This window comes from Lepisma saccharinum, chromosome 8 (assembly GCF_977018435.1).
Source record: "Lepisma saccharinum chromosome 8, izLepSacc3.1, whole genome shotgun sequence".
In the NCBI taxonomy this organism is placed as follows: Eukaryota; Metazoa; Arthropoda; class Insecta; order Zygentoma; family Lepismatidae; genus Lepisma; species Lepisma saccharinum.
Window position 1 is genome coordinate 20,085,299 of NC_139236.1, and position 21,950 is coordinate 20,107,248.

General features: G+C 35.9%; 1 protein-coding gene across 1 annotated transcript in view; it reads left to right on the plus strand.

The window, feature by feature from the left end:
• The window catches only part of RanGAP (Ran GTPase activating protein), a 55,087-nt gene that overhangs the window by 9,013 nt on the left and 24,124 nt on the right, over positions 1-21,950 (plus strand). The window contains exons 3-8 of the mRNA XM_083126329.1: positions 9,897-10,076; positions 13,092-13,226; positions 16,247-16,519; positions 17,304-17,488; positions 19,459-19,714; positions 21,395-21,487. Coding sequence (XP_082982455.1) covers positions 9,897-10,076; positions 13,092-13,226; positions 16,247-16,519; positions 17,304-17,488; positions 19,459-19,714; positions 21,395-21,487 — 1,122 coding nt within the window. The remainder of the gene's footprint in view (positions 1-9,896; positions 10,077-13,091; positions 13,227-16,246; positions 16,520-17,303; positions 17,489-19,458; positions 19,715-21,394; positions 21,488-21,950) is intronic.

Sequence of the window (21,950 nt, forward strand, 5' to 3'; positions counted from 1 at the left end):
ACCAAACAAATACATGTCATAGAATGCAGTGTTTCTATTATTCTTAACACTTCCTTCAAACACTGCATTTGACAAAATCAACACAAAAAAATAATCAGTTACATACACCAATTGCCTTTCTCAACATATTAAAGCGAACACGTTCTAATGGTTTTGTTAGCAGGTCAGCTAACAGTTCTTTTCCACTGATATGCTCTAGCTTAATGTCACAATTTAGCACCCTTTCCCGTACATAAAAATGTCTGACATCTAAATACGCTTCACATGGCTCCAATCCCAAGAAGAAGGTTTTTCTAGAACTCTTGCTGCCTTATTAACTGCGATTGCAATATCAGAACGAGTTGCAGCAGCTAAATAAGTAAGGCATCCTACTGCTTCATGATACGGAACCTTCCTGGTAACATCTTCAGTATTTTCTACTTCTTCACAGCCTACTGGAGTTGACACAGCATTAGACTCAGCCATCTGGAATTGTGCCAGAATTCTTTTTATATAAGCCTCCTGGTTTAAGGTAATCGAGCCATCTTCATTGAATTGTATTCTCATTCCCAAGAAATTTTCCAGTGATCCTTCAAATATCTTAAGTTCTTGTTGCAAATCATTTATGAAAGTTTCAACTTCATTTTCATTGCTTCCAACAACCAGTCCATCATCAACATAAATTGCTACATACAGTACATTCTCACTGCGTTTTTGATAAAAGAGACATGGATCAGCTTAACTGTTTTAGAGACCAGTTTTCTTCATAAATTGCATGAGTCTCTTATTCCAACAACGTGGAGCTTGTTTTAAGCCATACAAATTTCGTTTTAAACAACAAACACGCCCACTTCCATCATCAAATCCTTCTGGTTGTTCCATATACAAATTTTCCTCAAGTATACCATTTAAAAATGCAGTCTTTACATCAAACTGTTTTAATTTCATTTGTTTTGAAGCAGCCAAGGCTAACATCATTCGAATGGTATCATAGCGAGCTACAGGACTGAAAGTTTCACTGTAGTCAATTCCTTGTTTCTGTACAAAACCTTTAGCCACTAATCTAGCTTTGAAACGAGGAGAACCTTCACTTGAAGTCTTTAACACGAAAATCCCAACGATTTTTCTGTACTTGAACATTAGAAGGATCCCAAGTTTCATTTTCTTTCAATGAATCTAATTCTTCATGCATAGCTTCCATCCATTTCTTGTGATTGTTTGATTCAACAGCTTCGGAATATGAATTTGGGTCTGCACCAGTGTCATTTTTCGCGTCAGTCATAGATACAAATTCATCACCTTCCATCCAAGCTGGTTTCTTTTTACTGCATTCACTTGTTTCATCAGTGTGTACTGGTTGAACTTTGCTTCCTTCGGATGTCAATATGGTATTTTCTTCTTCTGAAGATCTGTTGTCAAATTGTACTTCCTTCTTTCCTTCCATACATTCAGTCACAGTAACATTAATGTTCTTGTTAGAATTTTGAATTTCCTTATCTTCTGATATGGTAGTTTCATGGTGCAATTTACCGGTAATTTCAGCCTTGAATTTTACATCATGACTAAGTACTACTTTCCTTTGCGAAGGAATCCAAACCCGATAACCATCCTTGTCATTAACATAACCAACAAGAAACCCAAAAATAGCCTTATTGTCAAATTTGGAACAGAAATTCTTGTTCACATGAACATAACACTGTGTTCCAAAAATATGTAAATGCTCAAGCTTACCAACTTCTCGTCTAGACCATAGTTCATAAGGTGCCTTACCATAAATTGGCGATTTTCCTGTACGATTCAACATATACACTGCTATATTACAAACTTCAACCCATAAAGCCTTTGGTAGTTTTGTAGGATTTAGCATTGAACGAGCTGCCTCAACAACAGTGCGGTTTTCTCGTTCAGCAGCACCATTTTGCTCAGGCATTATATGGAGGAGTAATACAGTATGCAATACCACGACTGGCTAACAATTCTGCAATTTTCTTGTTATCAAATTCTTTTCCACCATCACACCTGAAAGTTTTTATCACATGACCATTAGTGTTTGCTTCATTCAAAAAGGTTTCAAGAACTGCTGAAACTTCATCCTTATGTTTTAAGAAAAACACTCTGCGAAATTTACTGTAGTCATCCTTAAAACAAACATAATAACGAGCACCTCCTAGAGATGTAACACTCATGGTCCATTCACATCAGCATGAATTACTTCACCAATTTCTTTAGGTTGATTCAAACGTTTCTTAAATGGTAATCTATGCATTTTCCCTAAAGCACACCCATCACAAAACTGTTCATCTCCATCTTTTACATCAATGTTCATTTGTTTCAACACTTGTTTCACATGTGAAACTTGGTCCCTTACATTGAAAGAGGAACATAAATTGAGAGTATTTGAAAATAAGATCCTTAGGAAAATCTTTGGACCTAAAAGGGATGAGGAGACAGGTGAGTGGAGAAGGTTACGTAATTTAGAACTACATAACTTGTATTCATGTCCAGATATTATTAGAATAATTAAATCAAGAAGACTTAGGTGGGCAGGCCATGTGGCACGAATGGGAGAGGAAAGAGGAGTTTACAGGATTCTTGTTGGGAAACCTGATGGTAAGAGACCTGTAGGAAGGCCAAGACGAAGATGGAGGGACAACGTTGAGATGGACCTAAGGGAAATCTGTATGGATGGAAAAGAGTATATAGAACTTGCTCAAGATAGGGACAGATAGAAGGTCTGTGTTACTGCAGCCATGAACCTTCAGGTTTAAGAAGGCTAGGGAGTTAGTTAGTTAGTTACTTGTTTCACATGCTGTTTATTTTGATGAGCAAAACGTTCATGATATAACTGCAATGTATCACTAGTAGTAATCAAATTTACTTGTACAGCATGCTTAGGCTTCACAACATGCATGTTTAAAGCATACAGTCCATTACTGACAAACCCATTCATAACTACATTACCAGTTTTTGAATTAGGAATGGTAACACCCCTATTGTTCATTGTAATGCTATACCCATTCTGTGTAGCTGCTTTTACTGAAAATAAATGTGCACTTGCATCAGGTACATAGAGCATATTTCTCATTTCAGCATCATGCCAAGCACCGTCAGGACGAACCCGAATCTTAATTGTACCTTTTCCATGTGCCTGCATCATTATATTTTGCTTTCCTAATAAAATTATTTCAGGAGTTGCAAATTTGGTAAATGAAGTAAAGTTCTGTTTGTTTGGAGTAATGTGTTTTGATGCACCACTATCACAATACTATCTATCTGCACTAATGTTTTTATCAACTGATGCCCCCATTACACATGAAAAAAATGTATCACCACTAACTGCTAGTTTTCCTTTGCTGGCTGTTCTTTTCTGTGGACATTCTGCTGCCCATTGACCTACCTGCTTGCATTTATTACAGGGATACTTTTTCTTAGCACGATCAACACTACTTTTACTTTCACCATGTGCATAAAGTGTTGTAGCTTCAGACGTAGTCTTTTCACTTTGGATGTCACGCAGTTCAATGGCACATAACTTCTGAATAAGTAAGTTCAAAGTTTGGTTTTCTGCTGGCATTGTGTCGCACAGATCCTTGAAATGCTCATATTCCTTACCTAAAGTTGACAAAATTCGACCATTCAACATACGTTCAGATAATGTATTTTCATCGTGTTTCTTTAGTTCACCATTTAAGTCCACAAATAGTTTTTGCAACTTGGCCACATGTGCACTAATGTCATCTTTTTCATCACGCTGGATTCGGAAAAAAGTCTCTATCAGAATGTTCAGACGTTCTGAACTGCTGCGCTCAAACCTGGCACACAATTTATCCCACAGTTCTTTTGCATGATTACATGTCAACACGAGTTCTGCAATCGGTTTGCTTAATGCACCGGCTATTACGCTTGCTGCTTTTGCATCGTCTTTTTGCTTCTGCGAATGCTGCCTTCTGTTCGCTCGTTGGTTCTACCGGTAATTCAACAAATTTTCGCGAACCGTCCACAATTGTTTCAAGTCCATATGCATGCAACACCATGTTCATATGCCACTTCCATTTTGCCCAATCATCAGGACCTTCAAGGTTGTCGATAGATACTTTGTATTCACTGCATGCAGCCATTTTTACTTGTGCACTCACGACGAAACACACTTCAAAATTTACGTGCAATGTGCCCTGGTGCCCATAACCTGTTAAAGTTATTTGAAGAAATAGTCAAAGTATCGATTTCAAGCACTAGCATATATTGTGTTTAGCGTACAAGAATATTACAGACAGAGAAAAAACGAACGAGAAAAATCAACGTCCAAGCAGTCGAGACTGCTAACACAGAATACTCAGTGATTTACAACACATACTATTCACCAACATTGATAAGTTCTACACTCAGCCACCAGTTGGCAGCACCAAACAAATACACATCATAGAATGCAGTGTTTCTATTATTCTTAACAGGGTGAATGAACGAACACACCATGTGACACAAAACATGTCATGTCTCGGAAACTATGTGGAGTATTGTGATGATTTAGGTATTGTTGGAGAGGAGAAGGACAGTCCTAACAGAAAGTGACTATATTACCATTCTTACCGATTCAGAAAGTAGAAAAATCTTTAAATAAAATAATATTTTGTGATTAAAAAGACACTCCTCTTCGGGTAATTGTTTGAAAGGGAGTTCCAGGTCTTGTTGTTACACAGCATAATCAATACATGTTCAACATAATATTAAAAAATCAGAAAGATAATATTGTTCATAATAAAAATATCACAGGTTTCAGTATTCAATGTATGAACCATTGTTTCCATTGGCACACAGTTACATTTTTGGCAAATGGCCCTAGAACACTCACAAATTACCACTAATATGAGTACACATAATATTGTTACAAATGTTGAATGCATGGGAGAAGCATTTCTATGATCTTTGTCCACTTTTAGTTCACAGAAATTGTGCTAAAACCACTGGACTTAGCACTGGTTGCTTGACCATTTTTAAAATTTTCAATACTTTTGTTGTCCTATTTTTGTAAAACTTGACTTTGTTTAAAAATGGCAGCCATTTTTTGTTTCATGACTTTGGGTATGTTTGGCCTTTGCAGACAGTTGCGATAATCATGACAACTCTGCTAAGAAAAATCATAGAAAGTTGTGGCAAAGAACATTGTTTTAAGTAGATTTCAAACTTTAATTTATGTTATGTGACTTTTTCACTATCTCTAATGAAAATGGCTGAAATTTAAGGCCAAAATTGATGTACAACAAAATTCAAAGTTTAGGATTTTTTTAGTAGAGTAATAAAGGGTGCAGCAGCATTCATAGCTTATTTTGGCTTGCGTAGTACAATGACGTAATGTATGAATGTCTGCCATCTCGTGCAGCATTCGTGTACTAATGAGGTGCCATTTCGATTGTTAGAGTGAGATGGATCGGTGGAGTGTACAGCATCGTGCCTTTGTTGTGGAAAGTTATTTCAAGAATAATGGCTCTGTAATTGCTACCCAGCGTCTATTTAGGCAACATTTCAACGTGGGACGTCATGGGAAAGTTCCAGATAGACGGACCATTCTGAGGTGGGTTAGTGCATTTCGATTAACGGCCACTGCGTGTAATCGTAAACCAGGAAGAAGTGAAAGAACTGTGCGGACACCAGAAGCCGTGGAAAATGTTCGTGCTGCAATATTGCTTAGCCGAAAAAAATCTGCTCGCCGACATTCGCAAAATTTGCAAATCTCAGATCGCTCATTCAGGAGAATATTGCATGAAGATCTCCATTTTCACCCATATAAGCTGCAGATTGTGCAGGAAATTAAGCCTCACGATTGGGTTTCACGAGAAACATTCTGCTTAACGATGCGTGATCTCCTTCGCCAAAATCCCGAAATGTTGGACACCATCATGATGTCAGATGAAGCTCATTTCGAGTTATGTGGTTCAGTGAATAAACAGAATTTGCGTTATTGGAGTGATGTAAACCCGCATGAACTGCACATCAAGCCATTGCATAGTTCTCGTGTCACAGTGTGGTGTGGAATTGCTTCGTTTGGGATTATTGGCCCTTATTTTTTCGAGAATGACATCGGTCAGGCTGTAACTGTCACGAGTGAACGCTACCTAATTATGCTGCAAGACTTCGTTCTTCCTCAACTAGGGATGTTGAATGTGGATATGGAACAATTATGGTTTCAACATGACGGTGCAACCTCGCATACAGCCAGAATTTGCATGGCTTTTTTGCGACAGACATTCCCAGGAAGAGTAATTTCCCGTTTCGGTGACATCTCCTGGCCGCCACGGTCACCCGATCTGTCATGTGCAGACTTTTTCCTTTGGGGGTACCTGAAGTAAGAAGTTTTCCGAACACGTTGTGCCACCATTCCTGAGTTGAAGGACCGCATAAGAACTGCCGTCGGCAATATCCCAGGGAATATGTTATGACGAGTTATGGAAAGCTTCCAACGTCGCCTGGATGATTGTATTGTGCAGAGGGGGCATCATTTGAGAGGGGTTATATTCAAACATTAATCCACCCAATTGGACAAGGACTTACACTTTATCAAATGGCATACCTTTAACTATTAATTGACATAATAACTAATAAATAAAATGTATTTACTTCCTCATGGTGTGCTATTAATATCCTACTATGAATGCTGCCGCACCCTGTATAATATCAGAGCTATAATTTTTTTTAGAGGAAACATATGTATCCAAATTTTGGAAAATATTTTAGCTCTGCTAGTGGTTTCCTTTTTTAGACTTATCTTGTAATTATAATTATTGTATTTATTGATTACATAATGCGAATGGCATATAAGTCTGTTTGTAGCCATTATGAATAAAAAGGCATAGGTTTGTTTGAATGGGTTAAGACATGAAATTGGAGACCATTAGTTTAAAGCTGCAACTACTCCAATAGCCAGTCTTGATCCCCTGATTGATCTGAATTGTTCTAAGTGCAGTGAATTTCTGAATTGACTTTTTGGTGGGACTAGCAAATATGTTAGGATTCAGGGAAAATGTGAAATCTGATATCTAACTTTTCACAAGATACCTTTGTGATTGAGTAAGCAAACTTCTCTCCTAAGAAAATACAGACTACATTTAATGTCAAGAGTACTGTCATTACACCAATCCCAAATTGAATTCTTTAGCATGCCACTAGATTTACGTCATAATTCAAAATGTCGATGTTACGCAGCTTGGAAAGTAAGCAACACACCTACATCTGTGTGATACTTCCAGTTTTGAAAGACTGCAATTCACCAAATTCCACGAAGCACCTGAGGGGATACTTTCGCTGGCAACCTCGAACAGACCCCTTTTGTTGGCGAACGTTCCTGCATGAGCACCATTTGTGTTTTGCCTGGCCACGATATCTTTATCTGTGGTCACTCCGATGGTTAAACCATTTTCCAGACACTGTTTCACTATTCGGTTGTACGTGGAAAAGAGCCATGATGTACCTTTCCCAATAACGGTTAATTTTGGTTGGCATTTCATTAGCACGAACATGACACTCCGGCAACTGCGAGCTCAGTGAAACGAAAACTCACTTCAAACCAAATACCTGTTCTGATAGCACTACATTCTGAAACATGTAGATTGTAACATGGCACACACTTAATTAAAATCGCGAGTTATTTGTTCTGGACTTCAGAATAAGGGAAACAAAACCTCGCTTCAAACCAAATACCTGTTCTGATAGCACTGGATTTGCTGACTCAATCACAACATATAAATATCAAATTAATGACAGCAATAATTATACAATAAAATAATAACAGACCTCAACATACTTTGCAATCATCGATCTCCTCACTCATGAGGTACTTAATAATATCGTTCTGATTACTATAAATTAAGTAACATGCAATATTTTATTTTATTTTTATTTTACTATATGTGTATTATTCTATCATGTTCATTTTGTCATGAATAAATAACCAATAAATGAGAGAAATTAAATTGCAGAGGCACCGTTAAATTCATGCAACTGATGCCCTGGTATATTTTAAGGCACCAGGACTCTTAAGTGCATATCCTTGAATGTATGGGTGTGGAGGCAGACTTGCTTCGGGGGGTCCCCCCATTTAATGTCCAAACTCCCTCTACAAGGCTCTCTGTGCTGATAATAGTAAGTTGGTTTGAACAAACTCCTCTACACAACTATATACATATTACTAGGGCTAGGATTTTTATGACCTAAAATTTTACAAAATATGCACTGTAATTTGAAAAATATGCCCTTATAACTAGACTGCTTCAAACATCAATATCTAACTTATGCTGAAATATTTTCATATACATACTGTTTTTAGTTTACTTTATGGGCCCTGATGAGTTGAAATACACAATGGATACTTTCTGTAAATTTTCAATTAAAAATGAACCCTGGAGTGAACATGCGAGTAAGAACGAATCCAGTGGGAAAATGACTGTATATTTCTTGAAAAAGCGAAAATATGCTGAATATGACCAAAAATCCATCAAAATATGCTTTATCACGTAGAAATGGCCAAATATGACAAAATACGCCCTTGAAAACGAACCTTAATTCAATTAGTTTCTTCATAATATGAATTTCTATATATTTAGGGAACACATCACCCTTACCCAAAAAGAAAAAGAAAATATGCTAAGTCATAGAAATCCTAGCCTGATACATTACTACACAAAGCAGAGCACAGGCAAAGTTCAAGTTCCCACAGCAGACTCCACAATTTTGTTTCGTTCCTTGTATCCTCCTGTTAATCAGTGTTGTGCACCTCAAAGTAGGTAGTCAAAATTTCTGCACCTTGTATAGTAATTACAATGAAAAATATGAGTTGGTAATTTTTTATTTACTTTATTAGTATTTGTTAAAATCCCATATTGGTCTATCCATAATGTATTTCAATGTATGAGATTTAAATAATACTTTCCTTGACTAGTCAAAAATAATTTCTGTAAATACAATAGAGGGGAGAAATTTCTTGCTTTGTCACATCAGTCATATGGAATGGACTCAACTAACCATTGGTTTCTAACCACCTGTAGCTTGTTGAGGCAGTTAGGGAAAGCGGTTATGGACAGGCAGCATGATCAATATTGATTGATTGATTTCCTTGATTTTACTTCGCTTCTTGTACCACTTTTGGCTAATTTGCGAAGATGGGAATGAATGATAATATGATTAAATTGATGAATGGACACACAACCATCCATGCCCAGGCCAGGATTCGAACTCAGGACCCCTGGCATCGTAGCACAATGTGCTAACCACTCCGCCACAAGTGCTGGCCAATATTGTGAGAAGCAATAATCTTAATACCAAATAATACAGCAATACACTAGAATCATCCTCAGTCTCATGAAAACTAAAACTTGAAGTGACAGTTGCTCTCATACCAATAAAAATAATAAATTTATGGTACTAATAAGCAGTGCAAAAAAAGTACCCTTATGCATCAGTTATTTCCATTTGTGTCAACTATTGGTATTTCAGAGCTATAAAGTTGGACTTATCAAATAGTAGCTCCAGGTAACATAAATTAATTAAATCACTATGTCTCACCATGGATATCTAACATTTTCTGAAGCTAAAGATCTTGCAAGTAGAAATTTAATTTCATGAACTTTTTATTACCCTGTACGTCCATCTAATAAAATGGAACAATTTCTTTACAACTTGAAGTTAAGTTTCCATGAACCAAAAAATTATTTAAAAAAAATCTGCTCTTGGTATGTATTTTCAGACTTGGGAAGTGGCTCAGGGATTTTAGTGATATCGGGGTAGGGAATATAAATATTTATGGATTCAAAAATCCACCTTCAGCTTTCAGCACTAGTATTTGTAATTCTGGTTTCTTATGTGAAATATATTGATTATTTCTTGTGCTGTGTGTGTGTGATAATTAGTTCCGTTTTTCTTTCTTGCAGCAATTTTTAGGAAGTGGCCTTGTGTTGGCTGGAGTAAGGTTAGTGGAGTTACAGCTCAGCGACAATGCATTTGGTCCAATTGGTGTCGAGGGATTGGCAGTATTGTTGAAAAGCCCAGTCTGTTATGCACTTCAAGAACTAAGGCTTAACAATAATGGACTTGGAACAGCAGGTGGCAAAGTAAGATATTTCAGTGCATGGTATATTTTCATAAGTTAGGCCATGGGTTCCCAAACTTTATTGTTTCACTGCAACCTTACTGTGTCAAGATTTTTCCATGGCACCCAAGTCACAATGTAGGCTTATCTAACAACGCTAATGTTGGTTATTTCACCAATTGTGGCTAACCTATTTGACTTGCAGTTTTAGTTGTGAGTTTAAAAGCTCTTAAAATCATATTTTCCAATGAGTAAAATTATTTACACAGTGTAACAACACCCAAGAGCACAGATATTAGCCATTGCTTCTAATTACTAATTTAGTTTTGCCTTACTCATATGTGCAGTGGCGTAGCAACATATCACAAGGCTCTGGGCGAGATTAGAATGCGAGGCCCCCATCCATTCTTTAAATTTGAAATCTTAGTGCGAATCGATACAAAATCTTCAGTGATATGCCAGCAATTTATCATATTTAAAATAATGATAAATTACTGACAAAAATTATATTTAATAATTTCACTCCCCCTAAAAATGACTTTCTCTGTTTTTCGGGAGCTGAAATCTGAAGCTGTGGGACATTCCTGTTTCCAGGGGAGGGCCCATGGAGGCCATGGCCTCCTTCAATCACTGATGTATTATAATGTGAAGATATAAAATCCTTTGAAAATAACATTTGATGACTTTTCAGATTTTGCAAGATATTCAATTTCGTCCTGGCATTTCAAAAAAGAATAAATGGGTAAACATGTCCAAGCGAGTTATCGTGATTTGCGTCAATATTTCACATGAGAAATATGACGATAATTTTTACTTTTTTTGAGCCTCCTTAGGCTTAGGGTCCATCTGCATGTATGTTACTGATGTATTAGTTTTAATTTTATTGCACGTAAAAGTTAGCGCTTTCCATATATTTTTCTCACTTCTATTACATGATTTGTATGAACCCCATGGAACGTGAGGCCCCGTGTGGTGGCCCTCTTTGCCCACCCCTTGCTACACTACTGCATATGTCTGTGTGTGCCCAGTGGCATAGTAGTCTTGTAATCAAGAGATGCAAGGTTAGATACCTAGTGGTAACATAATACATAGTACTTCAAATTCCATATTAAACCTGTAGGTTGTTCTATTAGTCTATTTCAGCATAAAATGGACTTTTCACGTATTTCTGCCTTTTATGTCAAATTTAAAGACTGATGTCATAAAACATGAAACAAATATTAATATCACATTTATTATATGTTTCTGGACAATTTTAAACCTTGTTATTCAGAATATGTATGCAGATATACACCAGTTACGTGAATATGTATATACACCCCATTTAATACTTGAGAGCAGTATACCACTACAAGGAAGAATAAGATTTAATTTAGCCTGTAGAGCGTTACTTATAATTGAGAGTATTGTTGGAAAAAGTGCACTTTTTTGATTGAATCTTATAGTTATGTATAACTAGGGAGACAAATTTATGGTAAATAAAAACTGAGGAGTGCAGTAAATAAAATGTTAGATCAGCATTATATACCAGCGGTGGAAAAAAAATTGGTACACACTTTTTCATTATGAGAGGAAACAACATACAAAAGAGCTATAAATTGATAAACTACTTCATTTTTATATACTGTACACGTACACAAATACTTAGCTGTCCAACCAGAAAGAAAACATCAACACAAAATTACTTCATTTCTAAATTGCATATCTCAAGTGATTTATTCATTGTATGTATTTAGAGGATATCCTTGCTGTCCAACAAATAAAATAATCACTACTGCACATACACAAACACATGTTGAAAATCACATGAGAATAAACAAAATTCATTCATGACTGAACACAAATGACCCCATTGTTTCCCTTGATGTGCGGGAACAGACTAATCTTATCGCTGCTACAGCTAGCAAGTTCAATGAAACTGGAAGTTGAGTAGACATTCGGGGGAAGAAAGGAATGCAGCTTGACAGGGAGCGAAGTTTTCGAACTGAGATTATGTGCATGGGAACTCCAAATTTGCAGCGTCTTCCTGATGTGATCGAAGATAAAACGTTCTTCAGCTTCAAGTGGTAGGAAACTTTACACAAACGTTTCGTTACAAATAGACAGTTAGTGCGCACAACCTCGATTGCCGGTTTTTGCGTGTTTTCTACTTAATTTGATGATATTTCACGGTTATTTCACGAAAAAGCGTTGATTTCGAGGAAAAGCACACATTTCGCATTACTTCGCGAATAAAACTCATGGATATTTCATCATAGTTACGTGCAGAATGTTCAAAATTCAATCTTTTTTTCACATTTCGCGATTTCGCGCATCGCGAAAATTCAATGTCCCTATGTATAACCAATGGCAGATTCAGTCATAACACCATTAAGCCTTGTTTCCATGATTATGAAAAACTAAATATGCTGACCAAGGCAGTAATTTATTTTATTAAAAACATAAACTAAACATAATGTTTCAACCTTCTAGCCAGGTCTTCTTCAGACTCTGCACCAAGTACAAATGTAACAAGATACAAAAACAGGGCATTATATATACACAAACATTACTCCCTCCAGACTATTAGAAAGTTGTTCTGGAACTTTCTAGCAGGTGGCTTTCCCTTGTCAACTGTACTTTCACCTAAAAGGCTAAACATATTTACTTCCATATAGAATGTGGTTGGACTTTTTAACTCACGCTCTTTTTCCTTCATTTTTCTTCCTTCTCCTCTCCTCTTTCTCTCTTGCCCTTTCCACTCTTTCTAACACCTTCTTCCATTCTTTGTTTAGCTTCAGCCCCCCCCATTCCAACAATACTCACAATGAACTGGTAGTCTTGGTGGAGAGTTAACACACACATGGGAAAAGGAAAGTGGAAGAAATAATACCTATTGGAAGGGAAGGAAAATAGAAACACTCAGCAGACAAAATGAAACATTAATCTTTCTATATTGATTACAGAGTTATTTTTTCATGTACATATTTGTGTTGTTTCAATGTAAGGATTTTCTATTATATGAGCATTTTGAAATATTCCATTTGACTTTCTCCAGATGGTTGCAAGTGGCCTGATGGATTGCTACGAATTGAGCAAGAAAGAAGGGAAACCATTAGCCCTGAGGGTTTTTGTTGCTGGCCGAAACAGACTGGAGACTGAGGCAACCAAAGAATTAGCACGTGTATTTAAGGTATGTATAAAATCTTACTTTCTGTTGTATTGGTCCCACCTCGAGATTTGTCAATTAGTAAAACTTACCACCACTCATCAAGCCTTGCCAGGCACATACTGTGGCCACCCGCAAGAATTCAGTACATGACTGATAAAGCTATCAAGACAGGTAGTGATATTCCTTGCGATCAAAGAACTGCATGGAGAAATGAACTAAGTGGATTAGAATGGATTACCTCTCTCTGCATAACCACCAAGTGAACTTCTTAGATACTCTATTTGGTTATAAAATTTAAGTTACAATTATATCGTACATCCAGAATGCTTTATTTTCACTGAAACAAAAGTTACTCAAATTATTATAGTTTCATTAACACACTCAAAAAACATTTCCATTAGGGATGGGCCGATATGAAATTTTGGCCGATGCCGATAAAGTAACTATATAAAATTTACCAATACCGATCCAATATAAAATTAGAAATTGTCCTTGAAGAACCTGAAATGTGTGTTTCAAGGTGACTGCAGTGAATAAGAAATTGCATATTTAGACATTTACTTTTTTTAAAATTAGGGCATGGAGATTATCCATAAAAAATACAACAAAATGGCCGAATTTTGCACTAATTATCAGATATTTATCGATATATTGGATCGGTTAAATAATAGGTAATTTTACCGGTAAACGTATACACCGATATGCCTATATTGGCTGATACCGATAGAGTACTGATTAAGCATGTAATTTTTTATTTGCTTCAATCAAAACTATTTTACAGAGCTGTTTACCAGAAGAAGCCTTGGTATTTAAAAAATATATATCTACAGTACATGTACGGTGCCCAAAAATATAGAAGCAATTTTAAGTTGAATTAAATAAAAAAGGAATTGAAAAATCCTAAAAATCATGATTTTTATTCACCCTATATAATAGTCTGTAATTTGTTGCAAAATTCTGCCATTTTGTTATTATTTTAATGAGTATGAACATATAATTCATATGTCATTGCTTTGTAAAGTCTAAATGCGCAAGTCTTTTTCTAAGGCAAAACTTGCTTCAGTCACCTGGATACGTACAAAATTTGGAAGTCTATGAACCATTTGTGTTCTTCAAGGAACATTTACAATTGCATATCAGATCAGTGAAATATCAGTTTATTAGTATTGGCAAAAATATCGAAGTTATTTACAAATTAGTTATTGGTCTACATAGGATCATTACAAGGGTATTTTTTCTTGAAGTGGCAACTTATCTGGTACATAAAAGATACAAAAGTGACTGACCTGAAAGTGTTGTCGCTTGTGGAACACTATCTGCAAGAATAACTCTTTGGTAAACATATACCAGTATCATCACCTTCACATTTGTAGGCTCTTGTTACAATTAATTTGAGCATACTGAAGACTGATTACGTCATTCATTTGATTGCCCTTTCAATTCTGGTGTGTAGGATCTAGCCCATCTTTCATCCATTGCAAAATGCGATAAAGGAATGCCTCACCATATTCATAATGTTCCAGGTGAATCCATGCACATTCCCATCTGTGCCACTTCTACACTTCAATAAGCTGATGTGGCACGCAGCTGATCGTGAAATGTTCGATACAACTCCTAATCCTTTACGTGTCCACTGGAAGTAATTTACCAGAAACATGCAAAGTGCATCCAGGCAATGTTGATCTGTTGCGGTACGAGGGTGCCCTCCACCATGTCATTTGGTGGCATATTTATGGGCACCTTGAAATGTCCTTGCCCCTCAGTGTGGTACAGAAGATCTGAATCACAAGCCTCCTGCAATCCCTTGTGAATTTGCAATGCATTTCGTCCATGTGCAGAGTGAAACTTTATTAATACTTGCGGTTTCAGATGTGTAATCATTATAAGGTGATCAAGTGTACGCACAAACACCACACCAAGTGCATGTAATTTACTATCATGGAATAATATCTAAAATTTGATAATGATCGGACAACCTGTTTTTGATTTACAGAATTTCAAAGATAGCGATCGTTTGCAAAACTCTAAAAACCTGGCCCTTTTTTTGTTCTCACAAGGATAAAAAAATTGAAGGCATACTTGCAAAAAAAAAATTGTTAGCATAGATTAAAGCAGAATTGAATAAGCTAAATTTTGATGTAACTAGTTTTAATGTAGGTGTACTGGTTAATTTTTAATTGGAGTCCAAACTTGAGTATCTATAAATTTAATCTGATAAAAGTACACAAAATAATCATTTCCCTTCTAATAGCACATTTATGTAGTTATCAGAGTTTTAAACTATATTCCTGTGTAAATGAGTCCATTTTTGCTTCTCAAATAATTACAGCAGAATTAATCAATTTTCCGCGATTTGTATAACTCAGGATAATTCCGACTTCAGAAAGTGTTGTGTCTGTAAATAAACTCTAAATTTCGTGTTTAAGAGTCTATTTCCCTTTTTGCGATTCATTTCGCATTATTTCTTGACAAAACAGGGTAGGAAAATGCACCTCACACCTTTCAGGAACATGAAAAATTAACATTACAATGTGTTATTTCACATTTCGTGTTTTCATTGAAAACGAAATATGCATGCCTCTACACATCAGTAAATAAACTACCAATTTTGTGTTTAAGAATTTATTTTGCATTTTGCAGTTCATATAGCATCATTTTGTGACAAAACATGGTAGGAAAATGCTCCTGACACCTTTCAAAAACGAGAAATAAATATTAAAAATGTTATCTCGATTTTGTCATGTTTTCATAAAAAACGAAATATGCATGTCCCTATTCATTTGTTATTTGATGCATGACCAATAGATAAACATGTTCAAACAATGTTGCCAGTTCAAGAAAAACGGCCATGGTATATACTTGTATCAGAAGTTTTGGTGAATGTCCACTTTAAGCTCAGATAGGCTAATTGGAACGGAATTAAAGTAAACCACTTGACGACAACGTATTGCATCCCTGCTAAGTATGGTAGTATGTATTTTAAATCAGCAATTCTAATGTTTGTGTTTTTCATGAGCCATATTTTTGTATCTTGTTTTTAGACTTTGGGGTCTTTAGAAGAACTAGCCATGCCTCAAAATGGGATTTATAATATTGGTATATCAGCGTTGGCAGATGCTCTAACACACAATCAAAACCTACAAGTGCTGAATCTGAATGACAACACATTTGGTGAGAAGGGAGCTGCAGCGATGGCAAGTGCCCTGCCTTACCTTCAGCATTTGAAGGAGGTCAACTTTGGAGATTGCCTTTTGAAAACAAAGGGAGCAATACTCATTGCGGAAGCTTTGGCCATAGGACACCAACATTTAGAAGTAAGTTGGGGATTAATTATTCAGAGTTCTGTCATAGAAATCATGGGAAAGTCAGAGGGTTTTGAAAATTCATCCAAAAATCTATAAAAATTAGGGAAATCAACTGTTTGTTGTACATACCAAGAGTTGAGAATAAACTTAGCTTTTTTCTTGAATTAGTGTGTCTATTCTTCATAATTTTTTTACATGTACTTTTTGTTGTAACCAGCCTCCATGGTGGACTGGTCAGCATATCACACTATGAAGCAAGAGGTCTCAGGTTTGAATCCTGGTTAAGGCACGTATGTATGTATCATTCTGTTTGTCCCATTGTGTAGTTCATCATTCATATTCATTGTTGTGATTAATTAACCCAAGAGGTATAAAAGTGACACAAAATGAAAAGAGAACTGATTGTAGTTTTTCACTATGTTTTAGTTTGTTTGTGATAAAAAGTTCTCCAAAATATTTGTTCTTTAAAGATAAGCATGTTTTTGTTAATTACGGTTATGTTTCCACATTAAGAGGATGCAAATAGCCTGTGATGATGCACCCATTATAATTTTTAGTAAAAAAACACACACATACACACACAGTGCTTTGAACATAACTATTTTTTTTTTTTTTTAGATTGGTCACTGTTTTGTTTACTTTTCTGAACTGTATTTCCAATGTGTAATAATACATATGAAAGTTAATAATGGTTGCATTTTGAGACCATAATTATTCCACAAGTTGTATTCCTACTTCAGTATCATATTACGTTACTTTCTGAAGATTCTCACTGTTGTGAGTTTATTTTCAGATTGTTCAATTAGGATTTAATGAAATACGGAGTAAAGGTGGAGTATTCATAGCGCAAGCGATGAGAAACAAGACAAAATTAAAGGAACTGGTACTTGATGGCAACCAATTTGGAGCAGAGGGAAAGGAGCTTATTCATTCAGAACTTCTGAACTCTGGAAGGATGGATGCATTAGGGAGTCTGAGGTACTCTTGTTTTAATTTTGTTATAGACTTGCAATGGATATTAAATATTATTGTTGTACCATGAGTATGGATGTTATACTTTACAATTTTTTTTATAATTGTTAGCAGAGTAACAAATTATGTGTATGTTCACAACCAGGTGATTGTATGGTATGTTTGAACACCACAGGAAAAGAACGTGCTTTGTCCATTTTCTTAATTTTACAGGAGAGCACGTTATTTCCTTGTTATAAGCACATTTTTTCCATGTATACGCAACTCTTTGTAATTAATGGAAGAAACACATTCTATTCTTTTACAATTTCTAGTTAGAAAGACCCTTCACCTAGCATGTTTACCTCCTGTCGTCTTCATTTGCAATTCAATTTTGCAACAACGTAGTAAAAACAAAGAGAAATGATAGACCTTGTTTTTTCTCACTTTTTGACATCACATATTGCATCTTTCCAAAGACATGGAATATTTTTTTAACTGTGAGAATAAGAAGTTTTATCTTATCCGATTAAAAAGATATAGAATATTAAGTATTTAAAAAATATTTAAAAATACCTAAATATAGTTTACTTACAGTTTGTGAGTATGTACAGTATGTCAAACTACGTTTCGGGAGTCAACTGCTCCCTTCCTCAGCTTATCTCCTTTGCTAGTGAAATTGCTTCATAGCTGCGTCAAATAGAAGTAAAACAAGGAGTAGGGTGATAGGTGTTGCTATGGTAAAAAAGGTTTCCTAACAGCCTTGCCCATTCCTGATACAACTCCCATACCCACATTCCTTTCTTTGTAAAACTACCAAATAAGTAAAAAGTCAAAGATAAAAACTTTAAACATTAAAAAACACAACTACTTGCTCGCCCACGAGGAATCAGGTTTTCCTTCTTGCAGAATGCAGGAAGTTATCCAGCTCCAAAGTCTGGCCACTAATACTGTACATACTCACAAACCGTAAGTAAACTATATTTAGGTATTTTTAAATATTTTTTAAATACATAATATTCTACTGAGTGAGTAATTCGCACACGCGCAAGATATGAGTATATATATATACTCATATATATAAAAACACAGGAATAGGATCAGAAAAGGTGCCAGAAGGGCGGATAAACACTAATGAAGAAGGAGACAGTAAACACTTACCACACAAAGAGAAATTATTCAATATTTCGCGATCTATATCGCATTTTGAAGTTGAAGAAGAAAGATCGGCGTTACTGAGAGAAGAGGCACAGAATACTGTATTCTGTGCCTCTTCTCTCAGTAACGCCGATCTTTCTTCTTCAACTTGAAAATGCGATATAGATCGCGAAATATTGAATAATTTCTCTTCGTGTGGTAAGTGTTTACTGTCTCCTTCTTCATTAGTATATATATATATATATATATATATATATATAAAAATCAAATAAGGTAAAAGGAAACACTCACCGGACAGTAGGAAAATTCAAAATTTTCGCTAATTTATAGCATCATCGGTGTGAGAAGAAACAGAAGACGGATAATGTAAAATGAAAATATTGAAATATTACGTAAAGAACCACGTGATAAAACTAAATTATTAGCTTCCACGGTATGTAAGGTACATAAAACGTCATTGAAAATTAGGCACACCCAGGAGATGTACTACATAGAAATTTTCAGCCAAAAATGCAGGCTCGACCAGGACTCGAACCCGGTTCTCTTTTATACCATGCCACCAGCTCTAACCACTGAGCTACCGAGCTGGCCTGGCCTCACCTGATTTTTCGCTGGGAGGAACCAGGTCTAATGTGTTTCAAAGGGAACAGATCCCATTGCGGTAGTACTGGTAGAGATAATTGCACACAGGTAAAATGTCTACACCGAAAAATCAGTCTCTGTATGCCAGAGACACAGGTTTGAGTCCTGGTTGAGGCTGCATTATTTGGTGCAAGTTTCTACATAACATGTCATTTTATGGGACAGAAAAATTAATGCCTTCCCTCTGTTTCTTATAGTGAAGATGAAGGGGAGGATGAAGATGAGGAACAGGCAGAGGAGGAGGAAGAAGAAGATGAAGGGGAAAATGATGTTGAAGAGGAAGAGGAGGAAGAAGAAAATGGGGAAGAAGTTGATTACGAGGAAGGTTACATTGAAGAGGTGGTGATGCCTCATATTGACATACAGGCTAGGAATGGTGAGCAGCATCCTCATCTCGATGTATCCAATGAGGTTGAAGAAGTTCAGAATGAAAATAATCTGGAATTGATGCAGGTAAGAATGGCATTTTTTGTACTGAAACATACTCTTTCGCTGCTGCAAGCAACTTCAGTAGATTTTTTTCGATATGTGTAACTCACGGAAAGTGACTACAGTTGATTTTAAATATTCCCGTCACTGCTGATGACAATCAAAGTCACCCTTTAATAAAAATTATTACCAGAACATGCTGCATCTAGTGTCTAACATTTGAACTGTTTTCTAAAGAAATAACTCACTTTGGTTCTGAACATGTGAAAAACACAAGGAGGTAACAGAGTTACTGAATAATATTTCAGACTGTGAATAGGATAAAATTCATGCTGGAAAAGGAGACGGAAGTGACTGTGGTGCTGAAGCATACTGTGCCTAAAAAGATAGGCTTTGTGCTAGATTCAACTTTAATGCTTACATGGATCATTTATCCCTTTCAATAATTATGAAAATCTAACACCATAACCCCCGGTTATGATCCTTTGTTCAAAAAGTGCTCATAGTAGTAGTACTTCAGAAAACATTTTACAAAATTATGCGTTTCAGAAAATATCCTCCAAAAACTATGCATCAAAAGCTATAAGAGCATGGCAAAATCCTGCAGTGAAAGAATTGTTAAAAGTTCCAGATCTGGAATTGTGAAGATTTATCATAGACCATGAAACACTGGAACATCAGGATGTTGCTTCTGTGTGCCATAAGCTATTTCAGTTAACTAGTTCAGTTTCTTCCTCAGAGGCAGGAGTAAATGGAAGAATATCATAACTGGTAATCAGAAAAATATAATGGCTCCGCTGGATGATTATTTAGTATTTACTTGTCGAAGTGTGCCCAATGTTGACAGGAAGTTGTAGTATACTTCAAATAGACATCGTAAGCTCTCTCAGAGATCTAACTTGTGGATATTGTTGGAAGGCAAGAAGTTGACTTGGTAGTTGAGTTGGGGAGTATTGAAATGGAGTGCCAAAGACCAGATTTAATCCTTGGTTGAATCAGGATTTTCACATTAGTAGGGTCACATTATATGGTGAATAAATGATCCAGATTTCAATCATCCGTTATAAGCGTAATTTATATTCAAATTTATTTCTACCTGAAAAATAGGCGCCATCTTGAAAAGTTCGGATAACTCAGTCGTTTAATTCTAAGTTGACATTTTTTGGTCTGTTGAACTTTGTATTAACATATTATTATGTATTTATTCGTATTTCACTGTATTAAAATTATGTAATGTGTAATTTTGCATGTGAGTCATTAAAGAAAAGGCCTAAGCACAATTTCAACACTTTTTTGCATTCGGGTGGTCAGGGGTTGGGTCAAAATTGGTACAAATTCCAATAAAATTCCAAATTCGTTGTATTGAGAGTTGACTGTACTTTATGGACATGGAGGAGTTAAAAATGTCACTTCCCACAAGATCCTGTTACCCTGAGGTTGTTGATACTCATAGACCCACACACACCCAAAGATGATTGGTGGACTGGTTGAGCTATGTAGCAAAAAGTTGGACCTGAGATCAGTGTAAGGATCTATGGGGGAAGTACTTTTTTCCATGTACAGTGAACACCGGTTATGCAACATATTACCCATAATTTCTTTTCATGTAAAGAAGAATGATTACATTGTATTGTGTGCAGAAACAAATATCCAGAATGTTTTTTTTTTTTTTTACATTTTTATTTTTTCCCCTAACTTTTCCAGTGTTCTGTTGCTGATTTTCTTGAATCCCCAACACCTGAAAGATTTTTGGGCATTGGAAGTGATAGGGACAGTCTTTTGTTAGCAGAAATAAAGGTAAGATATTACTGTTGTTTTCTCTTATATAGTTTTCAAATGAGCTAAACTCGGGCATCTATAGACCTATCAATTTTGTCCTCTATTTTAGGGGCAGTAAACTTCATTGCAACAGTAATAATATATGAACGATAGGAATATCAATAAAATGAGTCCGTTGCTCAACAGCCATTGTGAGGACCCAGGCGTAACTAGTGGCTCTTCAATATTTTTAGTAGTTATGCGTGTTTCATCTGCTGGGTACTTGAAGCAACATCACTGTCTAAGAGACAGTTTTTTAATGTCTGGTCAAATTTTTGGTCAACCAATCAACAGTTGGAGTTCACCTCCACTCTTAACCAACACCTGGTTTTTCAATGCGAAAATAACCAGACGTTCGTCGACCTTAGGATGGAACAATTGTATGTTGGAAATACTGGTGCAAGGAATTCGATCCCACTGCCATCTAAATGTCTAAATTCAA